The 20,700-nt window shown below is 36.4% G+C and overlaps 1 protein-coding gene across 9 annotated transcripts in view; it reads left to right on the top strand.

Annotated features, from left to right (window-relative positions):
- The window catches only part of LOC121875982, a 184,235-nt gene that overhangs the window by 156,031 nt on the left and 7,504 nt on the right, over nucleotides 1-20,700 (top strand). For 8 of the 9 annotated variants that reach the window (XR_006090700.1, XM_042380818.1, XM_042380821.1 and 5 more), the window contains 7 exons: nucleotides 463-654; nucleotides 2,013-2,160; nucleotides 4,295-4,502; nucleotides 5,701-5,854; nucleotides 6,217-6,486; nucleotides 12,037-12,213; nucleotides 12,500-12,764. Coding sequence is in view for 8 of the 9 variants with exons in the window: in XM_042380818.1 (XP_042236752.1) it covers nucleotides 463-654; nucleotides 2,013-2,160; nucleotides 4,295-4,502; nucleotides 5,701-5,854; nucleotides 6,217-6,486; nucleotides 12,037-12,213; nucleotides 12,500-12,764 (1,414 nt within the window). In the remaining variant the exon portion in view is untranslated. The remainder of the gene's footprint in view (nucleotides 1-462; nucleotides 655-2,012; nucleotides 2,161-4,294; nucleotides 4,503-5,700; nucleotides 5,855-6,216; nucleotides 6,487-12,036; nucleotides 12,214-12,499; nucleotides 12,765-20,700) is intronic. The other variant, XM_042380825.1, reaches the window with a different exon arrangement.

Raw genomic sequence — 20,700 nt, forward strand, 5'->3', positions numbered from 1 at the left:
TGGATCCTCTCAGTAACTTACAGGACTGTATATCAAGACCCACAGTCAAGTTGTTTCAGTATAGTTATAGGTCAAAAGTTTTCTACAACCCTACACGAGATAAATCTATGAGAATTACACATTTCCTTCCACATTAAAAAGCCAAATGTCACTTATATAGCTCCACAGTACTTGGTGAAATCATATTTTGTTCATTTCAGGCCAAAAAATATGTGGTGCAGTACTTCGTTTTTAGTTCTAGATATTTTGGAGAATGGTGATTTTTTCATGCATGTAGTGGTTCTATGTTAGGAAGCAAGGAGACAGTCTTATTGATTTTGTTATGGTAAAGAAATTTCAATCTTCACATACAATTTAATTTTAATTGACTTTCAACTATTCAATTACTGTATTGACCAAACTTTAAAATGCTGTCTGTACCTCTCTCTGCATCTGTAAAATATTATTAATATTTTGTTACAGGTTAGTCCTAATGATTACCCTGAGAGTCCTGACTTCATTGATTCTGATTACCCACCCCCTCCACCACCTCCTGAACACATGCGCTCCTACGGTCATCATCTCGATGGCCAGACATCACTTGTAGAGCACTATCAGACTGATCTTAGGTATCTTCATTCTGAGTCATCTTTAGGAGAATCAAATCGAAGACAGGTAAGTCAAGCAGGTTAGCTACCTATAATTTGTCAAGATATATTTTAATTTTCTTTAACATTCTTTAGAAATTACTCTTTGATTAATTACTAAAGACTATTTTACATAAATTATTCAGATAATTTATTATATTTCAGTATTAGTATATAAGAAATAAAGAAGCTAAAGTTAACATGTGATGCTTTCAATGTTAATCAGTAATTGAATTTATACATAGTTGTCTAATATCCTGATACTGTAGTCTTTTACTTGATAAATTTGTTTTTTATTTTGTCATTTTGTTTTACGTTGTACAATTTGTTGCGTGATATGCTGTACTCATCAAGTACACTGTAGCAGTATTTCCTTACTTTGTTTTATGATTTAACCCTTTGAAAGTGACAGATGTGACTCTTAATCCCTTCTGTGCAGGGGTCTCTGTGTTTAATACAATCACCGGGTGTGGGCCAAACAAATTATAAAAGTGGCATCCCGATAGTGTAGGTGTTAAGGAGGACCCTCATGATGAAGGAATTTCCTAATTAAGAAAAAAAATGTTTTAAAATAATAGGCCTATAAAAATAACTAACAGGATGTGTAAAACTTCTACAGTATTTTAAGCACAATATTTAAATCTATACTATTTGAAATACAGATGAATAAAACACTTAAACAAATATGAAATGGTAAAGAATAAATACAACCAATCTCTCTGGTGTGGGTAGCAGATGAAATTGTGGTGGAAAGTTGTAGCTACTACCCCAACAGGAGTGAAGTGGGTGGGTGGTGTCATGTTAAAATATAGGTAAGAACTAAAGTAAATAGCATATTACATTTTCTGTATTTATTAATAAGTGACACGTTGATTATGCACACTTATCTCAGGAGATGGCTAGTTATGGTGAAAAGGTTCATTATAACTGTGATAGGCTTACCTCCTGGTCAGACCACTAAGAAAACTCTAAGGGTGAATTCACCAGACTGCAAGTATCTCAACATCAGTTGGTGTAACTTCCAGGTGGTGAGAGAGATCTCATCCTCATTTCAGGCTTCCAGGCTTCTCTAGTTTCAACTGATCAACTGAGTCTACTGTCTCTCTGTGAGACTGTCCTATATAACAACCGTCCTTTTATCACATACTGTATGTGGCAAAGCTGGCCAGCATGTGGTGTATAAGCTTGTTATTAGTGCCCCTAATGGAAAATTTCCATTAGGTTGAAGGTGGCCAGAAAGAGGTTACTGAGGTTAATGGGAAGGTGTTTACACATGACTCGGAGAGTAAGGGATACTAGGGTAAACTAGCCATTTCCTTCACACTATACTCCCATGTTTTTTCTTAGTTATCTTTATGTCTTAACTTAAATAATATAAACTTGCAGCATTTACTGAATGGAGATCTAAGTATGAGTGCCATTACTGGCCTGGACCGCGATGCTGCAGATAATAAACCTGACGGAGAAGAGCAACAACAGTCTGCAGGTCATCTGGATATCAATGATGCAGATGACAGAATGAAGAGATATTATGGTAAGTTACTCTTGAATGTACAGTCCATTTGCTCTAATATTTTTTGAACATCGTGTAGAGGTTGACAGTGTGGATATTGGGAGAAGCTAATACCAAGAAGGATGGATGATTTGAAGGATGCACCAGAAGTTAGAAGGATGGTCATGTAAAAAGTAATATTGTATGAGAATGGCAAAAGAGCATGGCACCAAGTGGTGGATGGGGATTTTACTGCATTTAAAGTGAATGATGACAGCAAGCAAAGAGTGAGTCTGTGCTTACTCTTGATTATGGCCACTCAGCAGCAGTATAGTAGGAAAAGGCTTGTGGGATTGTTGGGGGTGGGGAGTTTGTTTTTTCTGTTACTCAGTGACATACAGTACGTGCTGGATTGCAATTTTTTTAGTGTGAACTTTTGTTTTGTTTATTAAAGTTTGTACATGATACTGTATTTTGTGTGACAAACTACAGGAATATGCAAGGTAAGGGCTCCAATGTCTTGATATATTGAACCAGGTTAATGGTTGAAGTCATCATTAGTAGTGATCTTGGCTCAGTAATAATACAGTTTTGTAAGTGTTTGGACTTTAAAAAATTTATGATGGTAGTTTAACACTTATACTACTTCATTCTCCAAAAAAATGTGTTCATTATTTATAAGCTAAACCCAGATAGAATTTTGAGTTATTGTAATTATAGTTTCGTGCTTAGGTGGAATTTTTATTTTAGAATACAATATTTCAGTTCTATCACATTGTTTTATAATAGCTAAGGTTATTTTTTCATGATTGTTAGACATACAGAGAAATACTGAGGAACACAAGAAGGTGCTTGGAGGACAAGAGTCAGGAAAATAGTGATCAAATTAATTACTCTATTCATTTAATGTAAGAGTTCAGAAAAAGTTGAAAATCTAGTCTCAGCCTGAGAACATTGATACTGTGCTTATTACTTAATGAAAATTTCACTTAGCCCGGTTCATCATGGAAAAGAAGAGTGGGATTCTTCAGTGTTTTACTTCATATGTATCTGTTGATATTAGAAAACTGCAGTTTCTGGAAATGAAAAAGGCTTTTGAGGTACCTTACTCTCGGAGGCCACCTGTACCCCTCCCAAATAACTTTATTTTTTGGGGAGGTATTATTTTGCCTAGATATAATACCATTACACCTGACTATTAATGAAAGTTATTTAAAATATTCTGCCTTATTTAACTATATTTAACCCGTACGGCGTCACCTAAGTTAATATAATTATGTTCGGCTGGCGTCGGCAATTTTTTTACTTTGGATTTTGGCTGAAATAGACTTATAATATCATATAATGAAGGAAAAGCATTAATTTAGAAACTCACCAGACCATGGAAGGTGTAGTTACGCCCATAGGTGAACGTGTCGTGGCGTAGAGTTTTACAGGTGTTGACGTTTTTCATCGAGTGAGGTGAAATTATGCTAATTACCGTAAGTTTTCACTCTCTGTAGCTGTGTTTTCTTTATTTATCATCTATCTCGATTTCGGAACATCAATATAAGAGATGAACTTCGCAGTGCGCACGGAGGCTGATTGAGGGAGGGACTTTCAAAATAGCAATTAAATGCCAGGTAGTGACGTGTCCTCCTAATACAGTATTACTTATTAAGTAATTATTAGATGTTTTAATTGCCTGTATGTTGGCCTGGCGAATTGGCTAGGAATTAACATACCTAGGTAGCATTGCTGATCGTCGCATTCGAGCTATATCACAAAAACTGGTTTTTCGAAAAAATTACTTTTTCGTATTATTTACACTCATTTTCATAATAATTTTCATCAATACTGTACGTATTTTTTGGGTATGATTTTATAATTATTTATTTTTTATTTGGTTTCACTTTTGCATTATAAGTATAGATTTTACAATGCTTATTCTTTTATCTCAAAAGTATATCGGCGTAACTGTTACGCCGTTGACGCTGTACGGGTTAACATGTGAATTTTTTATCCCTCATAAACTACCAGTACTGTGGTATTCAGTTTTTTCATTGATATTTAATTTTGTTTCATTTAAGTCTTTCATCATAGTATAATAATAATAAACCCCAAGAAAATGGTAGAATTTATGAAAGTTTGTTGGATACTTCTTTTATGAAATGGTGTAACGTTAAGACTTTTGCAGGTATTCTTCCAAAAGAGAAGCCTTTAGAGATCAAGACTGTACGAATAGTTAAGAGAGAGTCCACCGAACGAAGGAAAGATCGCAGTACAGGCGGGAAGCGTGTTACCATTGGAGACTCCAGCTTAACCCATTTACTGGAGGATGACATTGAAAGTGATGGAATGTCTGATACTGAAAATGAACCTCCAATTCCTTCGTTTGCATCAAGGTAATTTTTTGGTGCATTCTGCTTGTTTGTTTAATGTGTGCATGTGTGTCAGTACATACCTGTATTGTGTAAAGTTTGTAACCTCAGTAATCAGGACACTCGGGGGCTTCAACTAAGTGTTTCCTTGAGCAAAATGTACTCTGCAGTGAATATATATACAGTTTATATATTAACAATCTTGTAGTTAAGAAGAAAAAAGTATGAGTGTATGTTTATAAATAAAGCAATACTTACACAGTACATGCAATTATGATTTTCACACTACTACTTGGAGAGCTTTGTTTCTACCAAGAGCCAAATCATGGGAACACCACATTTGATAATTTAAGTGTTACCTTTTGCAATATCATACTTCAGACACAAATTGTGAGGAAAATTAAGCACATTCCTGTGTATCCTGTGCACACCAAGCATATTGGGGGTGTTGGATGATAATAATGCGGGCAACAAACTAAGCCAGTTATGTCCAGGATGAGTTAAATTGAGTATTTTCATTAATGAACTGTTAAAATAGATATCAGATTTCATATAAATATTCAGTCGAAGTGAGTTCCAAAACTGTACATTCCAGGGTTGGCCAATTTAAACCAATGGTTTAACCCCCAAATTTCTTTGTTTTAATAATTTTTTGTTTTTTATTACTTTCTGATAGTTTTAATGATTTATAGTAGAATTAAAAAGGGTGTATGATAGGGTGAACAAAAAAGCATTGTGGGAGGAATTACAAGTATGGGGTGGGAGGAAGGTTATTCAATGCAGTAAAAGCATTCCTTGAGAACAGCAGAGCAACAGTAAGAGTAAATGGGAAAGAAAGTGAAACATTTGAAATAAATCTGAATGTTAGACAGGGGTGTGTTATGTCCCTGTGATTGTTCAATACAGACATAGATGTGACCTATTATACGCTGGTGAAAGTGGTGATAATAAGCTTTCTTGCAGGGTTGCACACATCTCATCTCCTGATTATAAGGGAGCCAAGTTACCACTGTCCAGTATAACTGGTGACTGCTTCTGTTTATGATTTGGCTGTGAGCCTTTTTTTTTTAAACAATGGTTTTTACCAACCCTGGTACATTTACGGTATTCATGCATTTAACCACGTTAGGAAGTTTTTTATCCTCTCCTTTAAGCTTTTTATATTGAATTAATGTGTTTTTTACTGGAATAATATTTCTTATCAACTAAGTTTTTCTTTTAGGTCTGCTTCATTACCTCGTAACTATGGCCGTAATGGTCCAGGGGAGAGAGTCAGTATGATGGCAGCTATGATGCGAACTAGTGTTGGAAATGCTGGAACAATGACTCGCCCGAGCAATTTGGCTCTAAAGAAATCAGCAGGATGGAAATCTAAGGTAGGTTAGGTTGCAAAAATTCAAGTATTCAAGATGACATTGGGTTGCAAGTACAATATACCATCAGGTTTGTGACCTAATCATACTCTATGTACATTTCTGTTCTTCTAAACTGACGACCAAGAAAAACATGCATGTGTGTTATTATCCAAAATTGTTAAACTTTTAGTACTTGTTGTATTCCTGTTCATTGTATACTTTCATTATTTCCCTCCATTGTGTCTCTATATTGTATATTTATTTACCTTTCATTTTCTTTGTGCTGAGCCCCCTGTAATTTCCCATGTTCTTCAGTCTTTAGTATGATAATTTTGTAGGAAGTATGAGTAATGCATGGCTTTTGTTTTATTCTGATCCTGTAGACTGAGAACCTCAAAGACCGGCCATTGAGTGCACATGAACAGCTTTTTGGTTTCGCTCGGGAAACTGAGCAAACTCCCCCTGCTTCCCCTTCCAAGTCGGATCCTCCCTCCCCAGTGTTCAAAAGTGCTGCAGCACAGGAAATTATCAAGGAAATGGCCTCTGAGGCAGAGAAACATCGCCGTACAGTACCAAAAGAGAAGAGACGTCATTTTACTATCTCCAGTAGCCGACCAATAACATTAGAAGCAAGAGATGCAGGTGCAGAGGAGGTAGAGTATATAACTAGCCATGACTGATTTTATGGTACATTATACTAGTGTGGGGAGTACATCACAGCTGGAAATACTTAATTGCTGAACTACTGCAGTTTATAAATAAATATACTATATATATATATATATATATATATATATATATATATATATATATATATATATATATATATATATATATATATATATATATATATATATATATATATATATATATATATATATATATATATATATATATATATATATATATATATATATATATATATATATATATATATATATATTTATTTATATTGTTTTTTTGTTTTTTGTTTTTTTTAAGTATGTACACAGTACTGTATACCAAAATTAAGTTCATCCAGATGAAAAGTGATGTAATTATGTAATTTAATGTACCTGAGAACAAAACATGCATATAATTGAATCGTAGTAATCAGAGTTTATATATACCTGTCAGTTAAAATTTTAGTTGTCATTTCTTGCATGTGTTCTAGTTTTATGAAAGTGTGATGCCACCAAGAACTCACTGTTGCACTTCCATAAAAACCTTAGTGAACTTCATTGTACATATAATAAATACCTTAAGTTACAAGTATCATGTCCTTTTTGTCTATCTGTTAACATAAATATAGTTTTAACTACAGTAATTGGGCGAGAACATTTGTAGTAGTCCACATGAAAAACATTTCTTTAGTATACAGTAAGAAAATAATTTGAAAGAGATGAATTTACCCATCCATTCTGAACTCATTTGAGGAAAGTAAATCATGACTTTAACTCTTCTTGTAAACATTATATCTTCTTTTCCTAGTTCACTTTTTTATTTATCTTTTATACTTTTATTTACTCTTACTTTTCTATTCTTACTCAGTTTTCCACCATTGTGTGTGGCTTCATGTCTCTCTTGCACCAAACGCTTCCCACTTCCATTTTCCTAGACATTCACCATCTTTAATACAGATGATATTTTCCCCTCTATTTCTGACATCTTCCTAATCTTCACTACAGTCTTAGTTCATCTTAACTTGTTTAATACCATATAAGTCATTGATTTCTACTAATCTCGTGTTCATCTTATCTGTATTTTAGAAACTTATAGTTACACATCAACACTGAAGGGTTTAAACAGACAGTCTTTTGTGTCAGCATGTAGTGAACAGTATCAAACAGTACAGTTATCAGACACTCCCCGGGATACAAAAAACTTGGTTTACGGAAATTCGAGAATGCGTAATTCCTCCCACACGTCCCATTATAAAAAAATTTGGGTTGTGCAAGAGGTTCTGTTATTATGGAAAGTAACTAGTACGGCATAATAGCACTATTTGTGGAGGATTATGCATAAAATCCCCTTGTGAGACTTATTTATGTGTTCCATGTTCAATATAGTACAGGGTACAGTGCATATTTACATTATGGATGGGTCATTTTCAATTTACTGAACCTTTCCGTAAACCAGGAAGTGTCTGTGCTCTTCCATTCACCCAGACTAATAGGGCACCTCCAACTTCTCTTCCTTGCAATGCTCTGTATTGAACTAGGATTATCCTAGTACAGTACCTACCAATTAGCTAGTTAATGAATCATATATCATTCAGGGGCAGATCCAAGGGGGGGGGGGGTCCAAACTTCAATACTGTACTTTTTTTAATGCAGTATTGTACTCAGGCGTTTTTGTAAAGTGAAATTAATTACTATTAACCTGTAGAATATTTCATAATATCAAGTGGATATGGCTTCAAATTGGCCTGTGATATTGGCAGTGGCGTTTCTAGCCTTCGGAAAGTGGGGGGCCACTTTGGGGCCAAGGTAAATGTTGGGGGGGCAAAACCAAACCTGTGTTCAACTTGCAAGATGCAGTTTTGGCATTATTACACCAATCTGATTGACAAATGACGCCAGCCTAAAATAATCAGCATATGGCGGTATAATGGCAACGCTCTTATTCCACTAATCATGATTCATTGGAGTATTGACACACTTGAACATATCTCTAAAACTGTATTATTGCTCACATAGTCACATAAAGGGCAGATGTACCACATAACAAACACTGAAAAATATAGCAGTGTCTTTACAAGTATGTACATACATCAGCGAAAAAATGAATGATCTCACGCTTCACACATAATGGAGATTATGGAGACGACGTTTACGTTTTCAGACATGGGCACCGCATGCACCTGTTACATTATACCCATTGGCAAATGGCAATTGTGCGGTTTCAGTTCACACGGTACAATTTTGAGAATAAAAAGTGGGGGGGGCCTACCCAGGGGCCAGCCCAAAATCTGGGGAGGCCATGGCCCCCCCTGGTCCCCCCGTAGAATCGCCCCTGAATATTGGGCTCACTGCACTCACCATGTTCCCCCACCCCACAACTAATTGGACCTCTTCCCTTTTGATATTCCTGGATCCACCCCGAATCATTGGAACAGTTCTTCTCAATACATATCACAGCGGTAGATAAATTACAGGTACCAAGAATTTTTTTCTTGTGTTTCAGAAGTTATTTCCTTATTAGCATAGCTGAGGTTAGCCTTCTCTCAAGTTTTATCTTGTCACCTAATTGGTATGACCCCAAGTGTCGAAACGCAAGGTATTAGGTCAGGCGTATTTTTGACGTCAAATGATAATTTTTGGGGGAATGTGAAAAATAACGTGTTTATATAGTAAAGAGAGTCTATATTTTTAGGAAAATATATATATAAAGGTATTTTAAAACACAGGCACAGCATAAGTGACTTTTTAAATATTCTAAATATCTTTACTGACTTCAAAGGTCATTAATTAACACTAATTATTCAAAATAATAAATTGTGAATGCAGATCCTTAATCAGCATGTAAAGTAGTACCTTTGTGTGAAAATTTAACAAAATCCATGGTAGGACCCTAGGTTCTGAAATTCAGGGTACTGTACAGTAAGATCTTGTATTTCACGAGTAATATAGACTGGAAAATTGCGCTAAATTAAAAAATAACTAGAGACTGGTCACTCTACATCAACCTCTGATTTTCCCGTTTATAACCTCCAAATGATACAAATTCCGCAGATAAAGATAAATCATTATTAAACAATGCATAAACACTTAAAAAATACAGTAGCACTTACCAGTTAGCCCAAACTTGATGAGCTTGGGTGATGTTGGATATCCGAGGCTGGGGATGGGCTCTCCTGATTCAAATCCTAGGAAGTCCTCGGTGGTAATATCTGGCAAATCCTGTGTTTCCTCCTCCACCTCTTCTCCAATATCGATGTTCTGGAGTGTATCACTAACATGTCGGCGTTGTGTGAGGTACCTTGTGATTAGTGACTGCTGGCATTCGTTTATCTTTCGATGGTAACTTGGCATAAATGTGTTGGTGATGGCCTCCACTTTGCTCATTCTCATTCTTGGACAACTCTTCAACCAGTCCTTGGAGGTTCGAACAAGTGCTGAGTATCAGAGACACCTTGCTGGTTGTGATCTTGCGTTCCGGTTCCTCTCTAGCGTCGCCTTCACCTGCCTCATCGGATGACTCATCAGCCACATCATCCAGCATTTCTTCATCATTCTCCTTAAGCATCTTGTTGATCTGTCCTGCATCCACCTCATGGAAACCAGGTGCTGGGACACTCCTTGCACTTTCTACCGCAGCTTCTAATAAATCAGCCTGACGCTGCACAGCTAACCTTGCATTACTCAGGTATGGGAAGAGGGGGTTTCCAAGCATGGTTAATGGTTGCCAATGTGATTTTGTTCCATGCGGCTACCATGTGGTCCACAGCATGTCGGATATGAAATTGCTTCCAGAATTGCTTAACAGCACATTGTGTTGAGTGATGTCACTACGGGGGTTGCTAGCAGGGTCTTGCAGCAAGGTGCCAACTGAAGCAGGGTCGTCTTCCACATCGCTGTTATTAGAGTTGTTGATTTCGTTCACTTCATCTTGAGAGTCTGTGGCTTTCCTCATTCTGTCGTGAATCGCCTTATAGTAAAGCAACTTAACATTGGCAATTATTTCTTGATCAAGTGGTTGTAGTAATGTAGTATGGAGGTTGTATTGGGGGGCAGGAACACCACCTGAACATTAGGATGTCTGCCAACCAGATACCGGGCACGGGGAAATTGTTTCCAGTAGAAACCCGTTTCATCACAATTATAAATTTGATCCAACAAGTATCTACCTTCTTCTACAAGCTGCTTTGCTATCTCTGGAAATGAACATGCGGCCACCTACTCTGCAGACGAAACTTCTCCACAGGACCGTGCATATTTCACACCACAACATCTCTTAAAGTTTGCCAGCCAGCCAACAGAAGCACCAAATTGAGGGGGATTATTTATGTTTTTCTTGCGACATACAGGTATTGCAGCATAAAAGATCAGGGCTTGGTCTTGAATTTGTGATCCATCAACACTTGCATTTTCTGTCACAATGCAGGCAAGCCACTTGTGCAGAAAATTATGTCATAGCTATCAGTCTGCTTTTCTCAGAGGATTCATACACAACTCTATTTGATGCTCCAACATTTCCACCAAAGAATTTCTTTGCCACTCCTTAAGACTTCTTTGTCTCATCTCCCTTTGCCTTTATTGACCTGATTGTGCTTTACGGAAAACCAGTAATCTTTCTTATCTCACTAGTTTTTAGGCCTTCCTCAAGTAACTTAATCACACGCTGCTTATCCTGCATCGAGTACTTGGGAACTTAACTCCCTTACGATAGTCCCGCTTCTCCTTTTCCTTATTTTGGCCGCCTAGGTGGGTCTGTCCCACCAGCACCAGTAGGACCCCCAGTGAAAGTAAGAGGCCATTATCTTGACTCGACAGGTGGAAGCAGTAACAAAAAACGCACACAATAGCAGCCTGGGCGGTAGGATGGCGCGGGAATAACTGGTATGACGGTTGTGACATCATTCTAGAGTTTAGACGGTGGCCAACGTTCAGCTGGCCAGATCTCGCGAAATTCACAATATTTTACTCAAAATATAAGACTTGGTTACATTAGGTAGTGCTCGCGAAATTCAAAAACACGAAATGGAATAGCGCGAAATATGAGATCTTGCTGTATTAGGTCAGGCGTATTTATTTACGTCAAACGACTTTTTGGGGAGAAAGTGAAAACTAATGTGTTTATATAGTAAAGATAGTCCATTATTTTAAGAAAATGTATATAAAGGTGATTTAAAACTTATGGGCACAGCGTATTTGAATTTTTAAATATTCTAAATGTCTTTATTATTTTGAAGGTCCATTAATCAACAATAATTACTCGAAATTTTTTATTTTATTCTTTATTTTATGTCACTTCATTCATTTGACTGTTGTAGGAAAGTAGATATTGTGCTGTACTCTGTATACCACCAAAGGGATACATGCTAATTACTAAGACAGTTCTGTTCAACCCCAGAACATATCAATACATCTTTTCTGACCTCACATACCACACCCATTTACTGTACATTGTATATGATGATCTAATTTATGTCCCTCTCACAGAAAATCGTTCAAACTTCACTTTTGTTGTTTTCTATTTACAAAGCGTTACACATTCCATAGGGCGCCAGATCAAGGGACGACTGTGACATGGTCCGTGCCTTGAGGCCACGTAATCATCCTGATGTTGTCAAATCAACTCTGAGTACCCGAGATCTTCGGTTTAATGAAACAACAATTGATTCAGTTCTTGGTGCTCCAAGTAAAATCTACATTCCAGAGAGATATATGCCAGATGAGGTGAGATCTGAATTATCCTTGTAAATAGTGTAAGTATAGGTTGCAAGAACTCATTTTGAGTTGCAGTAATAGTTCAGTGCTAGTATTAAAAATAATGTACAGTATTTAAGCAAATGGTTTGCGCCTGCATAATGTTACTTTTTATTTTATGGAAATAATATCTTCCTCTAGTACTTCCTTTAGAGAAGTAACTTTCCTTTACTTAATCTACTGTTTTAATGTTTTTGTTTACAACCTTTGGAAGATCAAGATAAGACTTTTTGGTTACTACAAAACTTTATTTCAGGATGATGAGAAAGAACCAACTGAAGAAGAACGTGCACATAGAGAACTGAAAGCAGAATCCATTCGCAAGATGCTTTCTGAGACACAAACTACTGTTACAAAGGGTGAAACAGGGGAGGAACAGTCATCTGAATTTGAAGCCACTGCCACTTCCTCCTCAGCCTTCAAAGCCAAGGTAGCAGCTGAGAAGAAGGAGCGTGAACACCTTCTGGCCTTGAACCAGATTCTTGCTCGTCAAGTCATGGAAAAGAGTCGTGTAGTAGCAGGTATGGTGACCATCTGGTGAATTGCACATTTCTTTGTTTTGCTTGGCTGGTGAAAACATTTGTTGTTGTTTGGCAGCTGGTTGATTTTCACGGGCTTTCACAATGTGTGGGTTTTTTTCTTTTTACACACTTTTAAAGAATAAATGCTAATCAATATTTATCAAAATCATTCATTCATACCAACTTGTGTTCATCTAAAAACAGTGTTTTCACCAAAATAACTGTTATAACTATATCATCCAGATCTTGTTCATATGAATATTAAAACTTGTAAGTAATAATTAAGTTATGGCATATAATTTATACCAGTAAAATTAAAACTCTTATATACTTTACTGCAGGCATGGGCAACCTTTCCTCAGTCATGGGCTGCATTACGATTTAGGTTTTTTTCTGCGGGCCAACCCACCAAAATTTATATCGTACCTAACCCAAAAGTAATGTTAATATTGTATTAGCACGGACAGTGAAACAATTTATCGTCACATCTACCTTCTTATACAGTATATTCAGTTTGCAATCAGTCTTTCCCATTTATGAAACAAATCCATCATCATAATTTTTTAAATAATATCTTAATGTTTCATGACATTTAACAGAAGATGAGTGAATACATTGATTTTTTCTCCAGTTACAGCATTTATCTTACAAAAAATTATTCAAACATATGGCTTAATATTTTGGCGGCTTCGACCAAAAATTAGATTTTGTTTAAAATCTTCGTATAAGTACTCCTGAGCATGCTGATTCGAAATCTATGGTCCACGATTCGATTGCGTGGTAATTGGCAGTCATAATGACGCTAGGATGATTTTACTTATAGCATGCCCTAACAATTCGTGGATTTTTGATTCGCGGTCCTCTATTATTCGTGGATGACACCCTGGATGTCTGCGAGTAGTTTTAAAGTTGCCACCATTTTTGCGGCCGGGACAGGGAGCCATTCATTCTAGAGACAGTAATTTCAATCTACCTGTACTGTATTGTATAATATGTGTGCTACACACACTTACAAAACACATGCAAATAAATAATAATGGGAAAATACTCTCTCATATAATCGGATACAAGAAAACTAGATGTATCGAAATGTAGAAAAATTGTGAGTCTACCCTCAAGTCAACTCCGTGCTTTGTTATTAAAGTTGAGTTAACTTAATAACAAAGCAAGGATTTGCCTTGAGGGTAGACTTTCACATTTTTTCTACATTTCGATACATTTTGTTGTCTTGTTTATGATTATTTGTGAGAGTATTTTGCCATTATTATTTATCTTTGTGTGTGTGTGTGTGTGTGTGTGTGTACACAGATAAAAGAAATAATTGTCCTAGGGCAAATAAATAAAGGAAATATACTTTTCTTTGCACACGAGTAAAAATGTACCATCCCCTGGTCAGCAAATGATATTCGCGAATTTGGCTATTTGAGGCCATTTTGAGACCCAAACCCTCGTGAATTTTAAAGGCATGCTGTACAGTATATTATTTCGGTGCTAATTACTCGCCAACTATGGGTTTCCGAGGAGCAGTTTTGATATTTTGGGTTATTCTGGAAGTATCCACTTAATTAGTTAAACCCTTTAAATTCAAATTTAAAAAAAAAAGTATTTTCGGTCAAAAAATTATTCGTCATATAGCTTAATATTGTTCTAGCCCTTTAACTGCTGATTCTGTCTAGGTTAATGAGGCCGGAACATTTATATTATATTGGGTTTTAGTAGCGAAACCCAATTGTCCGTTATCCATTTATTGAGGCACTATCTAGAATACGGTTCCAATGTGTGGATCACCGTAACTTATCACAGTATGAGTGTTAAGAGAAGGACGGAGGCTATTTAAAATAGACCTTTTATTATACGTCCGATCTGTGTGAGGCGTTGAGTAACAATGCTAATGAGTAGTGACCCATCGAGGGAGAACAGAATATGTACGTCGTCCTCCCTCGACGGAAGACGGAACCATCCACGATGGCTCTCAAATGAGGTCTTCCTCTAGTCAAGGATATCAAACTACTGCCTGCTTTAGGTGGCCAGGGAGCCGGCTACTTAATGCCTTAACTCAGCATAATATGACGTGGCTTCCCGTGGGCACACCTTATCACGTGCTCTGAACATGTCACCTCATAGCCAGTGGAAAGTTACAGGGGGTGATAAAGTATATAATTCAAATGTAATTAACCCATTTATACAATGCTTATGTTTATGAGACGGGCTATTACAATATTTTGCCGTTTTTGGCATGCTGATTCCGAATCTATCGTCCACAATTCGATTGCAGGGTAATTTGTGGCCATAATGTCGCTTGGAAGATTTTAATTTAATTACTCTCCAACTATTGGTTTCCGAGAAGCGATTTAGGTGTTTTTCTGAAAGTACTTAATTAGTTAAACTCTGTGTGACCACCACCAATGACCCCACTTGGACTTGCCCAACCTTAATTATTTCCCAAGTGACCCACTGCCACGCAGCAGCTAATCCATCAAACAGACAGTGCCGAACTTGGCCCGTAAATCACACAAGTTAAAATTTTTATATTGTTGATTTTACTGTATTTACTAATTTCACCGTTACATTTTCTTAGTTACTTACTCTTAGGTGGTGAAACACGTAATGTTAACAGTGGGCCACATTAGATAGAATTTCACAATCACTCTATGGGCCGCACAAACACCTGGTCTGGGCTACATGCAGTCCGTAGGTCGCGGGTTGCCCATGCCTGCTTTACTGCATTATTGCCACGGTTCAAAATTTTCTAAAGTTTTTGTGCAAATTTTTAAAAATACTTGCTCCCAAGCCTTGAATAAGAATAATATGCATTTATCTCTGTGAGTTCTTGCTATTGTTTGATTGGTATTGTTTCTGCAGCAGTGTCAGTCTGGTTTATAGTGGCTTGTTTGAAGAAAACTACTGTATGTATGGAAAGCGTTTAGCTGATTGACTGTTGGGTATTTAGCACTAATTAAATATTTCTTATTAATAACCAATTATCATTTAACTTTCAATTTGCACTCCTCCCCCATCACTTTTTTTTTTTAATAAAATCTGAATAATTTCATTCAGGCAACTTTCTGAAACCTCTTCCCATGCCTTGCCAATGTTGTCAGTTGCATGAAGAATGTTGAAGCCCCGCCAATATTCTCTGATCGTAGGTTTATTTTCTCTGTCTGTAGCCTTAAGCAGCGGGGCCATGATACGGTGTAAATAATACGCCTTGAATGCGGCGATGACGCCTTGGTCCTTAGGCTGCATCAGTGCTGTAGTGTTGGGAGACAGGAATACAACTTTTACACTGACATGCAAGTCGTCGAGATTGGGAGGATGAGCTGGACATTGTCAACGATCGGAAGAAATTTGAATTCAGGTTCTCCTTGGGACGGCATACACGTTTAACCACTGGCTCAATATGGCACCGGTTATCCATGCCTTCTTATTTGTCTTGTAGATCACAGGAAGGTGATCCATAGAGTAACCTTTCAGGGCCAGTGGGTTGGCAGCGCGAGAAATCAACATCGGCTTCAGCTTGAAGTCGCCGGCAGCGTATGCAACAAGCAGCAGCGTCAAGTTGTCTTTTGCCGCTTTAAAACCTGGCGCTCTTTTCTCCTCCTTGGAGACATAGGTCCTCTCAGGCATCCTCTTCCAAAAGAGACCAGTCCCATCCACATTGAAAACTTGCTCTGATGAGTAGCCTCCTTCCTGGATAATCTGTTTGAATTCTGGCGGGAATGTCTCGGCAGCAACTGTTTCTGAACTGGCAGCTTCACCAGTCATCTTTATGTTGTGTAAGTTATACCGACGCTTAAATTGTTGAAACCAGCCTCGGCTGGCTGTAAAGGTCTGTACCTTCTATCCTTCACCCTCTGTTTCTTTCATGTCGTCAAACAAGGATCTGGCCTTATGCTGGATAACCATAAGGCTTACAGGCGCATTGCATTGATTCTAGTCCTCCATCCACATAGCCAGCATCTTTTCCACCTTTTCTATCATAGTACAGTGGTCCATCCATTAACAAGCGGTTCAATTTACGAGATTTCAGTTAACAAGTTACTCCCCATGAGGATTTTCAGTTCTATTAACGACAGCCTTACGAGAAACACGCTTTGTTGTGTGCATCAGCTGATCAGCTAGTCCACCAATATAGTAATCAGTTCTATGTTTACATTCGTTTCCAGTGGAGTAAATATCAAGAAAGTTGTGCCCTTGAATATTTTTGCATTTTTTATATTAAAATTATTGGTCATTCTGAAATTTAGTTAACTTATTGATAATATATACAGTACAGGGAATAATTTTTGTGTGCCCACCAGCTGATCGAATCACCCACCAACGCTTCTCAGTTTAACTTTGTTTATAGTGGAGTGAACATCGAGTTTGTTGGTCTCTTGAATATTTTTGCATTTTTACTTTAAAATTATTGGTCATTCTGAAATTTAGTTAACATATTGATAATATACAGTGCAGAAATTATTAAGAAACTTGAAGAAGGCATTAGAACCAATGCACTCTGTAAAGAATATGGCATGTCATCATCAACTGCCTCTACAATCAGTTGTTCGCTATGTAAACAAAGCTGCTGGTAATACGACATCCACACCTCAAAGTAAGTTAAACAACAGTATTCTATTGTTTTTTATTTATTATTGTACAGTACTGTATTTAGTTTATATTTAATGTTTTGTTAATTCTATTACTGGTATACAGTACTTTGTATGTACTTTTTCTGTGAGTTAGAACCAATTACCCAATATCCCATTGAAATAATAGATTCAGTTAACAACATTTTCAGTTTAACGACTGACTCTGTGGAACCAATTGTGCTCGTTAATCGAGGGACCACTGTACTTCTAGTACGAGTTGTCTTAGTTGCACACAGAGAAGAACCACTTCCAGCTCTAACCTTAATCTTGTCAGCGTTGGTCTGGATAGTACACACCATTGTGGGGGTTAGACCTAACACAGTGGCTATGTCCACAGCACATTCCTCTTTTTCAAATCGGGTTAATACACCCATTTTCGTAGCAAGGGTAATGGTCTTACGTTGCCTCTTCACTACACTAGCATCAGTAGCACATGATAGGCGCTTGGAAGCCATTTCGAATGGTAAGAGTACAGCTTTAGATCAAAAGCACTTAAGCACACACGAATGATGTGAAGTCGTAAGAAAGACTAGCGCGGCTTCGCTTGGGGTCGCTGTGACGTTCCGCGAGTGAGGGTAGCACACCGAGCCGAGAGAGCGTAGCGCGGCCAGACGAGAGAGGGTGATGAGCCGTAAAAAGTAGTCCGTGATGACGCAAAACAACGTTGTACTGAGTCACCGGGATGCTAAACAAATTTTTGGTATCTAAAGTTTAGCGACGTAGTACCGAAACAACGTTAAGCGAGGACTTACTGTACATTATGCTTCCAATATCTTCCCAAGCGGTAGTACCTCCCTGTTTGATAGCTGCCTACTACATACTACCTGGTTGCAATTTGATTTCACAGTTCTGTATACACTTAAGAAATGAGTGAGTGGTTGTGATTTGATTTGATGTGTGCAGTATATGAGTTAAAAATGAAAGAGTTGTTTGATTGAATTTACATGATGGTAGCTAAAACAGGGTTCTCACTTCTTCATCATTAAGAGTATCCCTTATTCACTTAAAATATATTCTGTAAGCAAAAACAATTCACTGATGAAAGTTTTATATTTGCAGTTTAATATTACAATACCCTGTATTGGAAAAATGCAAAATGCGGTATCTTTTTTGGTGAACATGACACAGGTTGACTTGTAAGTGAAATTATAATGAACTCTACCATTTAGCAAAGTGTCATTCTGTGTCATTCTGAGAGGTTCTACTGAGTGTGTATCTGTCTGTCTGTCTGACTATGCAAACTCGATAATTCAAACAATTACAGGCTGACAATCCCTTCTCCGAAATTCTTGGGGCCAGAGGCATTTCGGATTTTGGAATTTTTCGGTTTTCAGAATGGTTAGGGTTTTTTTTTTTTTTTTTTTAGCTCACCTGGGCACAAGCCACTGACCCACATTGGGGCCTGGGGGGCGAAAATATAATAACAATTATAATAATAATAATAATAATAATTCATAGGTCTAGGTCGTGTTTCTCACTTTTTATCTTTTTTCATTCTTGTATTTCTTTATTATTATTTTATTAATACAGTATTATTGTTATTATTATTATTATAAATTTTATTATTATATATTATTATCATTGTTATCATTATTATTTTATTTTGGTGTATTTTTTAATTAAAAATTTTATTTACTATGAATAATTATTATTACAGTATATTATTATTATTATTATTATAATTAGTATTACTATTACATTTTCGCCCCCCAGGCCCCGATGTGGGTCAGTGATCTATGCCTGGGTGGGCTAATCCCTGTTAAACAAAAACAAAAAACAAAAAAAAACAAAAAAAACTTTCGGTTTTCAGAGCTTTTCGGTTTTCGGAATTTCGGATAGAGGGTTGTCAGCCTGTAGTAGAGGATGTTTAGCTAACTTGATGTTTTATTTATTTATTTTTTCATGGACTGTTGTGGCTGGAGACCTGGCCACCATAGTGGCTATCACTTGTTTGATTAGCTTTCAGAATGAAGACTGGAAATAGAAAATTTTGATTTGCGGCATAATATTTTATTACAATTATTTTTATTTCCCAAGTACCATTGCACTAAACTTGGCATGATGTTGCAGCATTATAATTGCACTTTATATTGCCATGATCTCTTTAATGATGAGTTTTATAGCATGTTACTGTATGTTATGTATTTGTCAAATGAATATGGGCCATTATAAATCAATTAGCAAACAATATTCATATTAGCTTTTACCTGTTTGTTTTATCAGATCCACTGGTATTGGCCAACTTCATGCTACCAGCCAAGCATGGAAGAAATCATCTGTAGTTTCACTAATTTTTTATTTCTTATGGCATTATTTATCAATGTTCTTTTTAATATAACTGGCATGTTTTATTATGCATTTTCAATAAGTTTCATTCAAAGTAATTGCATGAATTTTTGTTGCTAATATTGCCCAGAGCTACCAGAATCATTAATATACCTGAGAATAAGAAAGACCATAACAAAATTAAGTTAAGTCACTGTTATTTATTTTTTCCATTCAACTCTGCAACCGAGTAGGATCTGTTCGTAAGTGGTTCTTGTATTGTCAGTGGCTTTACTTGTACTAAATAGCTGGTATAGATTATTTATTATAAATTAAGTTGATATTTTACAATTATCCTTTTTATAAATGAGTTTCCACAATGAAAATAGCTTCATTAGAAAAATCCCAGCATCACTGACCCCAGTGTTTTGAGGCCTAAGAAAATCTACACTAATCTCATTTTCAATATAAAAAATAAATAAAAAGTTAAGAAGGGAAAAAAATCTATTGCATATAAAATGAGAGAGCAGACTGAACCCTTATTCAAAGTTTATGAACATCAATACCACAATTTCGATCCACTTTCTGGAGAGAATTATGGATTTTTTTTTTTTTTACGGTATTAGCCTTCCGGACACAGGTCACTGACCCACATCAGGGCCTGGGGGCGAAAATGTAATAATAATAATAATAATTCAGATAAGTAAAATTTATAATAAAAAGACAAAAATAAAAAAAATAATAATGATAACAATAATAGTACTGAAAACACTGCAATAATAATAATAATAATAATAATAATAATAATAATAATAATAATAATAATAATAATATGGAACCATAAAGAAAAAAAAAAAAAAGATCATTAGTGAGAAACGATATATGTATGTTGTGTTCTCAATAGTAAGAGAAACAATTGAGACCCTGCAATTGTGTGTAAATGAGGCAGAAAGTCAGATCAGCGACCTGGGACTTCGTCACAATGTTTGTGATGCCATATGGTAGCAGGGTCTACCATTAGACAACACATTATATTTCCA

Source organism: Homarus americanus, unplaced genomic scaffold, assembly GCF_018991925.1.
Source record: "Homarus americanus isolate GMGI-L3 unplaced genomic scaffold, GMGI_Hamer_2.0 scaffold42818, whole genome shotgun sequence".
NCBI classification, from domain to species: Eukaryota; Metazoa; Arthropoda; class Malacostraca; order Decapoda; family Nephropidae; genus Homarus; species Homarus americanus.